Source organism: Dipodomys ordii, unplaced genomic scaffold (assembly GCF_000151885.1).
Source record: "Dipodomys ordii isolate 6190 unplaced genomic scaffold, Dord_2.0 Scaffold41, whole genome shotgun sequence".
NCBI lineage: Eukaryota > Metazoa > Chordata > Mammalia > Rodentia > Heteromyidae > Dipodomys > Dipodomys ordii.
Genome location: NW_012267257.1, coordinates 11,173,890 through 11,189,860, shown reverse-complemented (window position 1 = coordinate 11,189,860; position 15,971 = coordinate 11,173,890). Strand labels below are relative to the sequence as shown.

Below are 15,971 nucleotides of genomic sequence, written 5' to 3'. Positions count from 1 at the left end.
CTTATCTCCAATAAACCACCAGAAAACCAGAAGTGGCACTGTGGCTCAAGTGGTAGAGCGCTAGCCTTGAGCTGAAGAGCTCAGGGAAAGCACCCAGACCAAGTTCAAGCCTCATGACAGACCAAAAAAAAAAAAGTACTAATTACCTGACTTATGTAACTGTAACTTCTCTGTACATCACCTTTACAATAAAAATAAAATTATCAGTATAGTATATTTATATGCAGAAGTAATTTGCATGACTTAAAATAATCTAAACCTAAATAGGTTTGTAATTTAAAGGACAAAGTAAGTGTGGTTCACTAGTAGAACCCTAAATTCAATCCCACCACTAAAAAAAGGTATCAGAGAAGCAATTCTGCAAACGTGCATAAAATCAACCCATACCATAGCTATGGTACAAGCTTCTAACTCTATCAAGGCCAGGTTGAATAAAAAAATAAAGCCATATCACATGACTTTAGTGACAACCAGGAAGATACGATCCCTTCATTACATCTAAAAAAATCATGAGATAGGGCTAGAGGTGAAAGGAAATGTTAGAGCATTTGTTTAGCATGTAGCAGGACTGTATTTGAACCCAAACACTGCAAATAAGTAAATCTTGATTTTTTTTATTTTTCCTAAATAAAGTTATAATTCTTTTTGAAAGGTTTTAACATAGAGTATGATCTTCATTTTGAGCAATTTGGCTTTCTACAATGGAGTTCCAATGTATTAAGATGATTACACTACAGTAAAATATATTGTTTAATGCACTGATAATCTTTCTAAATTTCAAAAATACCCACAATATGATCAAATCTTTGAAAAACATTTAACCTGCAACTCTTGAAAATATAAACTGGTAAGGAAAGAACGTTTTGAAGATGGATCACAAATTATTCATAGTCTAAACCATTATTTACATTAAGTTTACCACACAACAAAACTGAAGAACATTATGTGGTATAGAAATGAAAATTATTTTTGTAACTAAAAATAATAGATTCAATTGTCAAAAAGGTAAAAAAAATTCTGCTTAAAAATATCAAACTGGCTGGGGGCAATGATTCAAGTGGTAGAGGACCTGCTTAGCAAGCACAGGGTCCTAGGTTCAAAACCCCAGTACTGCTATAAAAAAGAAAATAATAAGCCAGGAGCTGGTAGCTCACCCCTATAATCCTAGCTACTCAGAAGGCTAAGATTTGGGAACTGAGGTTCAAAGTATTTCCATTAAAAAAAAAAAAAAGCTGGGTGTTGATGGCTCATTCCTACAATCCTGTCTATTCAGGAGAATTGTGGTTCAAAGCCAGCCCAGAAAAGAAAGCATATGAGATTCTTAGCTACAATTTACCAGTAAAAAGGCAGAAGTGTAGATATGGCTCAAGTTGTAGATCATGGGGTAAGGTTAGAAGTAGGAGCAGGGAGAAGGGAAGAGGGAGTTTCCCTCAACAAAACCCCAGGCTACTTGCATGCTAGTGAAAGGAACTGTAGATCACTTTCTAACTTTGAAAAATGGCACCTAGAGAGTCAAGATTTCACCGTAATCAAACAACTTTAGAAGAAATAGAAAACTTATTTTTCAAGAATTGAAGTTAACAACTGCTGAAGGAATCATGTTTAGAAAATTACCATTTTGTCACCCTAAATAAATAAAAAAATAATTGTCAATAGACAGGAAAAATGATTACAATCTGATGGAAAATATTAAAATGACAGTATAAATTCAGCTAGTTTGGCTGGTTGAACATAGTTATCTTTTACATACTAAAAAGTAAGACAAGCCCCTTTATGCCTCATTATATAGTTGATGAACAAACCATTCAATACCTTTAAAAAAATGCAGTTAGTGTGTGTGTGTGTGTGTGTGTGTGTGTGTGTGTTGTATGTGCTGGTACTGGGGCTTGAACTAAGGGCCCACGCATACTGTCCCTTAATGTGCTCAAGGCTAATACTCTTATCACTCAATCCACAGTTCCACATTTGGCTTTTTGGTGAGTAATTGGAGTTAAGAATCTCATGAACTACCTGCCCAATTGTCTACAAACTTTTATCCTCTAGATATTCAGTTTCCTCAGGAACTAGGATTACAGGCATGAGCCACTGGCATTTGGCTACATTACCACATTTTTGTATACTCTTTATAATGTACTAATTTTTATCATAAACTAAGCACTACCCAAACCAAAGTATAAAATTTAAATCATGCAACAACAAACATCACCTATTAACTTTATGATCCTAAATATACGAACTTTACCTTTTGAAGTTCTCCTACAATGATGGTAAACTGATGTTCACAAAGCAGTTTCCACAAAGCCAGAGCCTGGTATGATTTTCTCACCAACTGCTGGATTGCCTGAAGTGAAACTTTTTCACTCAGTTGAGCCTCTAATGAATGACAAAATGCAACTTGTGATGTTTCATAAAATGACATAGATTAAAATAGATTATTTGCTTTATTTCAAATGAAATCAACAGTTATAGTTGAAATTTTGTTACTCTCTTTTCTGTCCCCAAAGGCACACAAACACCAGTTATTATAGTGTATGTACATAAAAATAATAATGCTGTGTTCTTAACAATCACTTTTTTTACCACTTTATACACTGACAACCTACCTATATTGTAAATATAAATCAAGTAAATTTACTTTTATTTCTGAGTTTTTTATGATGAGAATGTATCATAATTCAACCCATTTTCTACCTGAAGGACATTTAGATAGTTTTCAGGGGTTTGCTACTAAAATAAAAACCATAAATATCCTCAAGGGATATCCTGAAGGGCTAGGAGTGTGCCTCAAGTGTGAGTGCAAATTCCAGTACAATAAAAAAAGTTTTGTGGCCGGGTGCCAGTGGCTCATGCCTATAATCCTAAATACTCAGGAGGCTGAGATCTGAGGATCACAGTTCAAAGCCAGCCTGGGCAGGAAAGTCCATGAGACTCATCTCTTATAAGCCACTCAAAAAACTGGACGTGGCACTGTGGCTCAAGTGGTAGAGCGCTAGTCTTGAGCTGAAAAGCTGAAGGACAGTGTCCAGGCCCAGAGTTCAAGCCTCATGACCAACAAAAACAAAAAACACGGGCTGGGAAGGGGGCTCAGTGGTAGAGCTCTTGCCTTGCATGCATGAAGCCCTGGGTTCAATTCCTCAGCACCACATAAGCAAAAAGAAAAAAGCTGGAAGTGGTGCTGTGGCTCAAGTGGTAGAGCACTAGCCTTGAGCTGAAGAACTGAGAGACAGAGCCCAGGCCCAGAGTTCAGGCCCCAAGACCAGACCCCCCCCCAAAAGAAAAAGAAAGTTCTGTTTTGTTTTTTAAGTAATTAATAGTATTTATCCAGCAAGAAGGAAATTATGTTGTTTGAACTAAAGTGACTGGAGCTAGAGATCAGCATGTGGAGCAGGGTAAGCCAAGCTCCAAAATCCAAATATTTAAGAGAGCTACCTTGTCCTCCAACCTGTAAGACACAGTGAGAATAAGAAAGGATAGACAGATAGACATAGATTTAAAATAAATATAAAAAGAACCAGATTCATGGGCTTGGAAGGTGGCTCAGTGGTACAGCGCTTGTCTTGTATGCATGAGGCCCTGGGTTCGATTCCTCAGCACCACATAAGCAAAAAGAAAAAAGCCGGAAGTGGCGCTGGGGATCAAATGGTAGAGCGCTAGCCTTGAGCTGAAGAGCTGAGGGACAGCGCTCAGGTCCAGAGTCAGGCCCCATGACTGGACCCCCCCCCCAAAAAAAAGAACCAGACTTAGACATTAAAGTAAGGACACTAAAACATTAAAACTAGCTCCCTTCCCAGCACACATACTTTTACATATTAAGTTACAAGAAATAGAGACATAAAAGAGGTTACATATATAACTATCATGCTCATCCTAATGTTAACTTGCTATGAGTCTGTTGACAGTGTTTCTTTTCCTAATAAACTTTCCTACCACAGCCGGGCATTGGTGGCTAAGAGCTGAAGATTGTGATTCAAGTCAAGCCTGGGCAGGAAAATCTGTGAGACTCTAATCTCCAGTTAACCACTAGAAAACCAGAAATGGAGTTGTGGTTCAAAGTGATAGAGCACTAGTGCTGGGTGAAAGAGCTCAAGGGACTACCCACTAGCCCCAAATTCAGGCCCCATTACCACCACCACCACCACCACCACTACCACCACCACCACAAAACTTTCCTGTCACTAAAAATACAAACAAACAAACAAACAAAAAAACACCACCAAGAAAAACTCTAAACAGCAGGCTTTTGCTCACATACAGAAATTAAACCTAAAATGTCAGTAACAATACTGGGACATTATAAGTGTGAAGGGGGACTAGCTAAAGGTACAGTAATGTTTCTCCAGGACTGTTTCTCAACCCTGAAATTATAATACTCATTGAAAGGTCATGAAATCAATTCATTATAATGACAGCTTTTGTTCTATCCTCTTATGTAGAAAGTAGAATTTTTTTTAAAAGAGGATATAGGTAATAGAATTTAAAAGGCGTGAGGGGCTGGGAAGTTGGCTCAGTGGTAGAGCGCTTGCCTTGCATGCATGAGGCCCTCGGTTCAACTCCTCAGCACCACATAAGCAAAAAAGAAAAAAGCCAGAAGTGGCGCTGTGGCTCAAGTGGTAGCAGAAGTGGCGCTGTGGCTCAAGTGGTAGAGCGCAGGCCTTGAGCTGAAGAGCTGAGGGACAGCACCCAGGCCCAGAGTTCAAGCCCCACAGCCGACAAAAAAAAAAAAAAAATGAATATATTACTATTGTGGGGAAGGATGTTTGATGAAAATGACGTGAGAGTGGGTGCCAGTGGCTTATGCCTGTAATCCTAGCTACTCAGAAGGCTGAGATATGAGGATCAGGATTCAAAGCCAGCCCAGGCAGGAAAGTCTGTGAAACTTTTATTTCCAATTAACCACTAGAAACCAGAAGTGATACTGTGGCTCAAATGGTAGACCACTTGCCTTGAGTTGAAGAGTTCATGGACAGTGCGTAGGCCCAGAGTTCAAGCCCCACCACCGAAAGAAAAAAAAAGAAAGAAAATCACATGAAAGATGGTTGGCTTTAAGAGCATACATTTAGAGGTGGGGCATGGTGATTCATTTCTATATAACCCCCAATTTATGAGGGAGGCAGATATGAAAGGATAGAAGTTTAAGGCAAACCTGGGCAAAACTGAGACAATACCTGAAACATTAAAAAAAAAAGCAAAAGGGGCTATAGGCTTGGGTTAAGTGGTAGAGCACCTGCCTACAACGCACAACACTGAACAGTACAGTACAACAGTACAACCAAATAAAAACAAAGAGACAGATCATGTGCCTGTATTTTTCAGCTTTTAGTAGAGATAACAAAACTATTCTTCAAAATGGCTCAAAGTATAAATTACCAGCAACAAGATTGCTCTTCAAAATGGCTCAAAGTATAAATTACCAGCAACAGGAATACTTAAATTTGTACCAATTCTCACCTGGTAATAATCTTAAGGTTTATTAATGTACCATTAGCAGTTCAGAAAGAAGGATTTGCAAAATGATATATAGAAAACTATGGCCAGTAGTAAGGGGAGAAAGTAATTTAGGACAAATGCAAATGAGTGGCTATTTAGGAATGAAAGAAATTCTACCAATCAGAAATACTGGGCTCCAAAAGTAAAAGCACAAGAACATAGAGCAACAAAACCCAAAAGATGGGAAGAGTACTGGAGATTATTAACTATTCAAAATACAAGACATTTACTGAACTGTGCACTTTAACAGTGTTATGAGGCATTTATGTCATCACAAGGAAAAGCAATCACAATGAAAATCATGTTTCCTAGCAGTAAAGAGACAAAAATCTATGAGCTAAAAAAGGAATATAAATTATTTTCATATTTTCTCTATTATACTAATGATACTTTAATTAAAGCCTTGTGTTATCACAGAAACTAAATCTTACTAAGAACCTTCTATTGTTTCCCATTCAAGGGGGCTGGGAAGTTGGCTCAGAGGTAGAGTGCTTGCTTTGTATGCATGAGGCCCTGGGTTCAACTGCTCAGCACCACATACACAGAAAAAGATGGAAGTGGTGCTGTGGCTCAGGTGGTAGAGTGCTTGCCTTGAGCTGAAGAGCTCAGGGTCAGCGCTTCAAGTAATGAAACTCTTCAGAGGGTCCTGTACAAGTATAATCAGAAGAAGAATTTACCATGGAACTTCCTCTGCAACTCCTGTTGCATTTGCTGAGTATTTCCATTTTCAGGACGCATGAATCCTATCAGTCTTTGCTGCACTTTGGTAGTAGTACTGAAAAGAAATCACCAAATATGGTTATATAGTTAACAGCTGCACTATATTACAATGGATATTGTAACCACAGAATTCAATCATGTATACAAAAAAAATAGTACATAAAAATATGTAAGTGGGAGCTAGGAATGTGGCCTAGTGGTAGAGTGCACAGAGTCTTGGGTTCAGTTCCTCAGTACCACATAAAAATGGCACTGTGGCTCAAGTGGTAGAGTGCTAGCCTTGAGCACAGAGGGACTTAGAATGGGAGGAGTTGGGGGAGATGTGTGGTCTATGTTCTTAAAATTCCAAAGCTGTCAGAAAATAAAAAGGAATAAAGTACCAGTATATGTTACAAAATAATTTTCAAACATGATCCCTCAAAAAACAGGGTAAGTCAAAGAAGCCAGAGTAAATACGATTGATTATAAAATATCAAGAACAGGTAAATCCATACACATAAATGAATAACTTCTTTCTGGGACTGGAGATGGTGTGAAAGGACTGATACCAGATAAACAAGAAGTTTTTCTTCTAGATACTAAAAATGTTCTAAAAGTTGATCTATATATTTACAGTTACTGAATTAAACATTTAAATGAGTGAATTTTATGGAACTAGTATTTCAGGCATTCTAGGGTTGGTCAGAACCAGGACATATTTACAACTACAACTGTATTTTTTTTTTCTTTTTTTTGGGTCTGGTCGTGGGGCCTGAACTCTGGGTCTGGGCGCTGTCCCTCAGCTCTACAGCTCAAGGCTAGCACTCTACCTCTTGAACCACAGCGCCACTTCTGGCTTTTTTTTTTCTTTTTGCTTATGTGGTACTGAGGAATTAAACCCAGGGCCTCATGCATGCAAGGCAAGCGCTCTACCACTGAGCCACATTCCCAGCCCTTACAACTGTATTTTTTTACTATTTGCCTTTTTTTTTTTGGGGGGGGGGTCCAGTCATGGGGCCTGAACGTGGTCCCTCAGCTCTTCAGCTCAAGGCTAGCACTCTACCACTTGAGCCACAGCACCACTTCTGGCTTTTTTCTTTTTGCTTATGTGGTACTGAGGAATCAAATCGAGGGCCTCAGGCATGCAAGGCAAGTCCTCTACCACTGAGCCACCTTCCCAGCTAATATTCGTTATTCTTTTTTTTTGGTCCAGTTGTGGGGCCTGAACTCTGGGCCTGAGTGCTGTCCCTCAGCTCTTCAGCTCAAGGCTAGCACTCTACCACTTGAGCCACAGCGCCACTTCTGGCTTTTTTTTTTCTTTTTGCTTATATGGTGCTGAGGAATCGAACCCAGGGCCTCAGGCATGCAAGGCAAGCACTCTACCACTGAGCCAACTTCCCAGCCCACAACTGTATTTTTTTAATACAGTATTTTATCTCTTAAGATGTAGAAAAGATTTTTAATCTCCTTTATTCATGTTGAAAAAAACTAAAGAAAGTAAGAATAGATGGATCTTTTTTTTTTTTAACATTATAGTAAGAGAAAGAAGTCAGATAAAAGTTGTAATTGCCTCTTCCCATTTAGACCAAGTATTGGAAAGGGGTAGCTCCATTTTTTAACAGCAAGTAGACAAAATGGCTGCCAGGGACTGGGATAGAGGAAAAGGAATGACTGACTCCTCTGGAATTAAATAATGGTGATGGTTACATAACTTACTATATAACTTACAAAATTATACACCTTAAAAGGGTGATTATAAAAAGTCAACATATTAGGAAGCATTTTCTTTTTAATCCTTACTTTGGATTTCCTAATGGCCCTCCAGCAAACTGGGAATTTCTGTCGAGGAACTCTTGTAAACCCTTTAGTTCTTGTAGCACTGACTCCAGCAGTTGGCAAGGTACACTACTTTCAATCTGTGAGAATAGAAGGTTTTTCAAAGCTTTAAAACATTGACAAAGTATACATGTGAAAAGGAGATAGTCCATATGGTTCTGAGTAAATACAATTTTGAGGTGTGCTATCTTTAGAAATAGTACAGATTGAGCATTTTATTATATCAATTCATACTGTGTTGATCACCATAAAGAACGATGAGTGATTCCAGTATCTTCCACCCTCCCCTCCTACTTTTATAAGGCTGATGTATAATTTGCCTATAGTAAAACACAAAGGTTCAGAACATCCTGATTACTTTTCAAGTTTATGTCCACCAGACAGATGAAATATAGCAAATAAATTTCTTAGCCAGGTCCTGGTGACTCATGCCTGTAATCCTAGCTACTCAAGAGGCTGAGATAATAGTTCGAGGCCAGCTCAGGCAGGAAAGCCCATAAGAACCTTATCAACAATTATCAAGAAAGCCAGAAGCAGAGCTATGGCTCAAAGTGATAGTCTTAGTCTTGAGCAAAAAAGCTTAGGAATAGCATCCCTAAATTCAAGCCACTGAACAGCACATGCACACATGTACACACACACAAAGTTCATTAATGTCCTTGTCTAGCTATTAGTCATCCCATCTCTAAGATAACAAATTATTTTTCATTGCTGTCCATTAGTTCTGCCAGTTAAATGCTACAATAGGTAAAATGTGTACTTCTTCTTAGAAATGCAAACTTTTACCTTTTGGGGGCCAGTACACAGGTTTGAACTAAGGGCCTGGGTACTGTCCCTTAGATTTTTTTTCACTCAAGGCTGGCACTCTACCACTTGAGCCACAGCTCCTACTTCCAGCTTCTCAAGGTCTTGTCTCATGAGCTTTCCTAGTTGGGCTGGCTTTGAACCACAATCCATAGATCTCAGCTTCCCGAGTAGCTAGGATTTGCAGATGTGAGCCACTAGAACCCTCTGGCTTTTTAAAAAGACATTTGGGCCAGGTGTGTTGTCCCAGAAACTCAATTCCAGAACTCAAGAGGTAAAAACAGGAGTATCCCAAGCTCTAGGCCAACTCACAATTTGCAGTGAAATTTTATCTCAAAAAATGAAAGACTAAGGCAATGGATGAACAAAAGAAAGGAATAGAGGAAGGAGAGCAAGAGGACAGACATTTGGTATCTTTCCATTTAAAGAGAAAAAAGCCTTAAATAAAAATTGTGTTAATGGGGCTGGGAAGTTGGCTCAGTGGTAGAGTATTTTCCTCGCATGCATGAGGCCCTAGGTTCAATTCCTCAGCACCACATAAGCAGAATAGCCGGAAGTGGCACTGTGGCTCAAATGGTAGAGCGCTAGCCTTGAGCTGAAGTGCTGAGGGCCCAGGCCCAGAGTTCAGATCCCATGACCGGACCCCCCCCCAAAAAAAATTGTGTTAACAAGTTTTTTTCTTTTTTGTTGCCAATATGAGGGCCTTGTTTTAGGCTTTCTAACTCATAGATGGTGCTTCTACCTCACAGGCTGGCTTTAAAGTTCAATCCTCCAGGTCTCAGCATCTTAAATAGCAAGAATCACAGGTGTGAAGTGCTGATGCCAGGCTAATATTCCAGATTTTTAAGGAAATCTACTGGAATCTGTGAAAGCAAAATTCTACAAAATGGTTTTCTTAAAGCACCTGGTACTTCCCAGTTCAATGCAAGGAAATTAGTTCTGGGTTTATGGAGCTATAATGAATACTAACAAAAGGAAAAACAATAAATCATAGAACATCTTTATGAAGGAGACATTCATCTCATTTTGCAGGAAGTTATCAAGTGGTAAAATCTTAAAAAAAAAAAAAAATCATTCAGGGAAGTGGCGCTGCTCGCCTTGAGCTGAAGAGCTGAGGGACAGCGCCCAGGCCCAGAGTTCAAGCCCCATGGCCGACAAAAAAAAAAAGGGGGCTGGGAAGGTGGCTCAGTGGTAGAGCACTTGCCTTGCATGCTCGAGGCGCTGGGTTCGATTCCTCAGCACATCATAAACAAAAAGCCGGAAGTGGCGCTGTGGCTCAAGTGGTAGAGTGTTAGCCTTGAGCTGAAGAGCTGAGGGACAGCACCCAGGCCCAGAGTTCAGGCCCACGACCGGACCCAAAAAAAACAAAAATCATTCAGCATAAGGTAGTTAATGTGTGATAGAGACAAGACTTAAACCAGGGTAGGTAGTTTAATGGACAAGATCACAAACATCTACATAAAAGAATCATTGCATCTTATTTACAGAATCAAGAAATGGGATAATCGAGACATAAATAAACTTCTGATTACATGCAAACGAGGTAATTTTATATACACTTACTGCAGTGATCTCTTTATTGCCACTCTTGAATATTCTCTCCACGACTAAGCTAGCATCCCAAATATTTCTGGAAAAAATGTTTTAATGTGAATATATGTTCAATTCTCTGTAGAAGCATAATGGCTTTTCCCCTGTTCATTACTATGATTTTAGTTGAGGGCCTTGCACCTGCTAGGCAGATGTTCTACAACTTTAGTCATCACATCCAACCATTTTTTGCTTCAGTTTATTTTTGGGGTAGGGTCTTATATTTTGACCAAGAACTTCCTGTACCTCCAAGTAGCTAAAATTACAGACATATACCCATCATCCCAGGTTCATTGACAGAATTGCAGTCTTGCTAATTTTTGCCAGAGAGGACTTCAAGTTATGATACTTCTAATGTGCACCACCAAATAGCTGAGATAAAAGGTATGAATAACCACCTCTGATCTTTATTTAGTGGAATTTTTGTTGGCCTGGGCGCTGTTCCTCAGCTCTTCAGCTCAAGGCTAGTGCTCTACCACTTGAGCCACAGTACCACTTTTGGCTTTTTCTGCTTATGTGGTACTAAGGAATCAAACCGAGGGCGTCATGCATGCAAGGCAAGCACTCTACCACTGAGCCACCTTCCCAGCCCCTTTATTTAGTTTTTTTTTTCTTTTCTTTTTTTTGGGGGGGAGGTCCAGTTGTGGTCCTGAACTCTGGGCCTGGGCGCTCTCCCTCAGCTCTTCAGCTCAAGGCTAGAACTCTACCACTTGAGCCACAGGGCCACTTCTGGCTTTTTTTTTCTTTTTGCTTATGTGGAACTGAGGAATCGAACCCGGGGCCTCATGCATGCAAGGCAAGCACTCTACCACTGAACCACTTTCCCAGCCCTATTTAGTTTTTGAAAGTTAGAGATTGCTTAACATTTACTATGTTACCAGCAAAAATGGAAAATAAGAAAAAATTCAAACTAAGTATACCTAAGTTATTTTAGATAATAAAAAAATCAAGAGAATATAAGTAAATAAATTATGAATAGAGAATATATAATGAAACAACCCTCATAAATTTAGATAGGGGTTCTGCAATGTTTCACATTTCTAAGGAAATGATATAAAAGCATACATCTAGAACTAGCACATGAAAAATCCTTGGCTGGCCTGTTGGAGAATGAGACCACATTGAGAACAATGCAGCTGTCTCCTTGGCTGAGGCCATTCCAAATCAGCCAATCCTCATTCCTTTAAATATCTCAACAGTTGCCAAGATAAACAATTCTTTACCTCATAGCCAGAACTGTCCAGTGGATCTCGAAATCCCACTGAATCATAGAGTGGTATATAATGCTGTATAATTAATATTTATATAGAAATATTCTGACGACACACAGAAGTAAGACACAGCAATAAATATAAAGGCTGAAATGATAAAAGTAATTTTTTTTTGTGGCGGGGAGTCCAGTCATGGGCCTGAACTCTGGGCCTGGGTGCTTTCCCTCAGCTCTTCAGCTCAAGGGTAGCATTCTACCACTTGAACCACAGTGCCACTTCCGGTTTTTTTTTTCTGCTTATGTGGTGCTGAGGAATCGAACCCAGGGCCTCATGAATGCAAGGTAAGCACTCTACCACTGAGCCACCTTCCCAGCCCGATAAAAGCAATTTATAGATAAAAGAGTCAAATGTAAAATTTAATAGGAATAAATGTCTCATATTAAGAGCTAAAAATGGGACAAAGTGAGCAACAATTAAATATGTCATAATTTCTTTTTTAAAGTAAAAAGCCCCAAAAAACTTACCCTATAATTCGAGAAAAGTAAATGCAAATACCATTGTGTTTTCCTGAGAACACAATCTCTGGTCCAGTCACACAACTCATACCTGTGGTCTGAGTTGCTGGGTTTCCCATGGTGCCTAATGGAGTTGACATGGCTGAAGGCTGTATACCTTAAATAGACATAAACATAAATCGCTTAATACTAAAAATTCAAAATTCCCAATACAAGTTGGTTGTACATCTGACATGAAAGTATGAATATTTCTTAAAATAATGAAATATTTTAATTTGTTTTTCAATGTAAGAAGTAGACTTACAAGTGTTTGCAATACAGAATGAAATGGAAAGGAAAAAATGGAATTGATGCTCCTAAAGCTGGAGTAAAACAACTAATTACACTAATCTCAGGGTCCAGTTAAATCCTGATACCCAAGTAGGGAACTTCTAGGCACACTATTAGTGAAGTCCTAAATAAAGGATAGTAATGATGTCCAAATGCCAGTATTTATTAAGATATCAGTTCTTTTTTTATTAGCTTTAAGTATTTGTGGAAAGAAGTTTCAACACATCAGTTTATGAGTACAATGGACCTTGATCAGTGTCACTTCTTCAGATTTACTTCTATTACGTCCAGTAAAGGAATAGGCAAATTAACCTATAATTTATAACATAAATTTAAGGATAAATGATATAGCTAGCTCCTCAAAAAGAAGAACAGTAGTAGTAATAATAATAATAATAACAACAACAACAGTAACACAACAAAACAAAGTAAAGAAGTACCATGAGATGGTGTTCCTAAAAAGGATGGGTTTGGATAGGGACTACTAGGAACAGGAGAACCTAAAAAAAGGAAGAAGCATATAAAGATTTACGATTTACAAGCATATATTCTTTGTGAAATTTCCTTACATAGATGATCAAACAAACCCACCCCCATCACCTTCAATTCCTTTTTTTTTTTTTTTTTGGTCATCCATGGGGCTTGAACTCTGGGCCTGGGGGCTGTCCCTCAGCTCTTCAGCTCAAGGTGAGCGCTCTACCACTTGAGCTACAGCGCCACTTCCAGTTTTCTAGTGATTTATTGGAGATAGGAGTCTCATGGTCTCTCCTGCCTGGGCTGGCTTTGAACCGCGATCCTCAGATCTCAGCCTCCTGAGTAGCTAGGATTACAGGTGTGAGCCACCAGCGCCCGGCTTCAATTCCTTCTTAAAACAACTACAAGAGGCTTCACTTTAATTTTAATAATACAGATAAAACTTTTCCAGCAAGAAACATTTAAAATTACCTCCAATCTTTTCAATCTGATCAAATTAAGAATTTGTTTAAAAGCCTGAGTGAAGAGTGGCATCACATATGAAACATACAATGACTCATTTATTTACCACTAACTAATAATTGCAGTTTTGGAAAACATGTGTAGGAGGTTTTTTTGTTTGTTTTTTTGTTTTTGTTGGTGTAGGCTTGAACTCTGGGCCTGGGTTCTGTCCCTCAGCTCTTCAGTTCAAGGCTAGCACTCTACCACTTGAGCCACAGCGCCACTTCCAGCTTTTTCTGTTTATGTGCCGCTGAGGAATCAAACCTAAGGCCTCATTGATGCGAGGCAAGCACTCTACCACTGAGCCACCTTCCCATCCCCTAGGAGAGTCTCTTGACACTGAATTCTTCATCTCTTTCCCCCTGAATGAGGACCACTTAACCACAGGTTATGCTTCCTAGTATATATTAAGGTTTAAATATTAATATTATCACTTTTAAGAGTCCCAAGTGTTTGTTAAAATCACTTACTCAATAATGCAGCAGCAGAATAAAACCAAGAAACTTTACTAAGCAGAATAAGCCATAGAGTTTCAATAAAAACAAACCATTACAAACGTTTATTTCAGCATTTCATACTCACTAGAATAGACAGGTGACCCCAAGATGGGACCAACAGTACTGGGAGTTGGGAGAGTAGCTGGAAATCTCATCTGTGCTTCGCCACCATACCTGTTATATGACAACAGAATCTAAGTGTGTTCAGTAAAACTACCCGATAAAAATCTGAATTGTTTCTAGTCCTGCTTGGCTTTCATATAAATGCTTTAAACATTAAGAATTACCATACAGTGCTGATAGTGAAACATATGCATAGAATGCTTAATATTTGCTCAGTAAATGTTCACTAGTAACTACTACTAGGAAAAATGATGAGACTGGTAAATTCTAAAAAAAGATATGCCATGCAGAGAATTTACTTAGTGAGGAAACACCACTGGAGTTTTCAAGCCATTAGGACTAACCCAGACATTAGTTGTTATTTTAAATTTTTCTAAGCATGGGAATACATGCTTGCAATGCCAATACTTAGGAGGTAGAGGAAGGAAGATCTAGAATTCAAGGCCAACCTGAGCTATGTAGCAAATCCCTGTTACACAAAAAAACAAAAACAAACAAACAAATCCCAAGGTTCAGGATATAACCTAGTGATAAAGTGTTTGCATAGTAGACATGAGGCCCTGCATTTAAAAAACAGCACTGCAAAAACTATAATTAAAAAAAAAATCCTGTGGGAGCAGGGGAGGAGGAGGGATAGTGAGAAAACAACAAGGAAGGGAAGGGGTAACAATGATAGACAAGTAATGTACTCATTGCCTTACTCATGTAACTATAACCCCTCCATACAATCTCTTAACAATAAAATAAAAAAATTTAAAAATATCCCTTTTAGCTGGGTGCTGGTGGCTCACACCTGTAATCCTAGCTACTCAGGAGGCTGAGATCTGAGGATCGTGGTTCAAAGCCAGCCCAGGCAGGAACATCCACGAGACTCTTATCTCCAATTAGCCACCAAAAAACTGGAAGTGGCGCTGTGGCACAAGTGGTAGAGCTGAACAGCTCAGGGATGGTGCTCTGGCCCAGAGTTAAAGCCCCATAACTGAAAAAAAGAAATCCCTTTTACACCATGATTCAGAATCCCTGCCTATCAATGATAACCATGCAACAGTACTAATGTTTGAGAAAGTAAAAAAGATAGATGAGCTTATAATTTAAGATAGAAAAAAAAACCCACTCAAGAAGCTAGACAAGGGGCTGGGAAGGTGCCTCAGCGGTAGAGTGCTTGCCTTGCATGCATGAAGGCCTGAGTTCGATTCTTCAGCACCACATAAGCAGAAAAATCCGGAAGTGGGATTGAGGCTCAAGTGGTAGAGCGCTAGTCTACAGCTGAAGAGCTGAGGGACAGCGCCCAGGCCCAGAGTTCAGGCCCCACGACCGGAAAAAAAAAAAAAAAAAAGAAGCTAGACAAAAGAATATAAAAGCTAAGTCATATTGATCAAGGTACATTATACTCGTAAACTGACACGTTGCATTGAAACCCCTCTGTATAACTATTTAAAGATAATTCAAAAGAATAAATTTATGCCTAACACTGGTGGCTCACATATATAAGCCTAGCTAGTCAGAAGGCTGAGATCTGATTGTGGTTCCAAACTTGCCTGAGAAGAAAAGTCTAAGACTCTTAACTCTAATTAACCTAAAAAAAACTGGAAGTGGAGGTATGGCCCAGTAAAGCATCCACCTTGAACAGAAAAAGCCAAGTAAGAATGCAAGGCCCTGAGGCTGGGAAGGTGGCTCAGTGGTAGAACGCTTGCCTTGCATGCATGAGGCCCTGGGTTCGATTCCCCAATACCACATAAGCAAAAAGAAAAAAGCCGGAAGTGGCGCTGTGGCTCAAGTGGTAGAGCGCTAGCTTTGAGCTAAAAGAGCTGAGGGACAGCTCCCAGGCCCAGAATTCAGGCCCCACGACCAGACCCAAAAAAAAAAAGAGAAAAAGAAAAAGGCAACATCGTATTCATAAACTG

General features: G+C 39.2%; 1 protein-coding gene across 1 annotated transcript in view; it reads right to left on the bottom strand.

Annotated features, from left to right (window-relative positions):
• Nup155 (nucleoporin 155kDa) overlaps nucleotides 1–15,971 on the bottom strand; it is a 76,477-nt gene that overhangs the window by 33,992 nt on the left and 26,514 nt on the right. The window contains exons 15-21 of the mRNA XM_013018522.1: nucleotides 14,030–14,118; nucleotides 12,913–12,972; nucleotides 12,152–12,299; nucleotides 10,390–10,456; nucleotides 7,987–8,102; nucleotides 6,165–6,262; nucleotides 2,243–2,373 (exon numbers count right to left, since the gene is read on the bottom strand). Coding sequence (XP_012873976.1) covers nucleotides 2,243–2,373; nucleotides 6,165–6,262; nucleotides 7,987–8,102; nucleotides 10,390–10,456; nucleotides 12,152–12,299; nucleotides 12,913–12,972; nucleotides 14,030–14,118 — 709 coding nt within the window. The remainder of the gene's footprint in view (nucleotides 1–2,242; nucleotides 2,374–6,164; nucleotides 6,263–7,986; nucleotides 8,103–10,389; nucleotides 10,457–12,151; nucleotides 12,300–12,912; nucleotides 12,973–14,029; nucleotides 14,119–15,971) is intronic.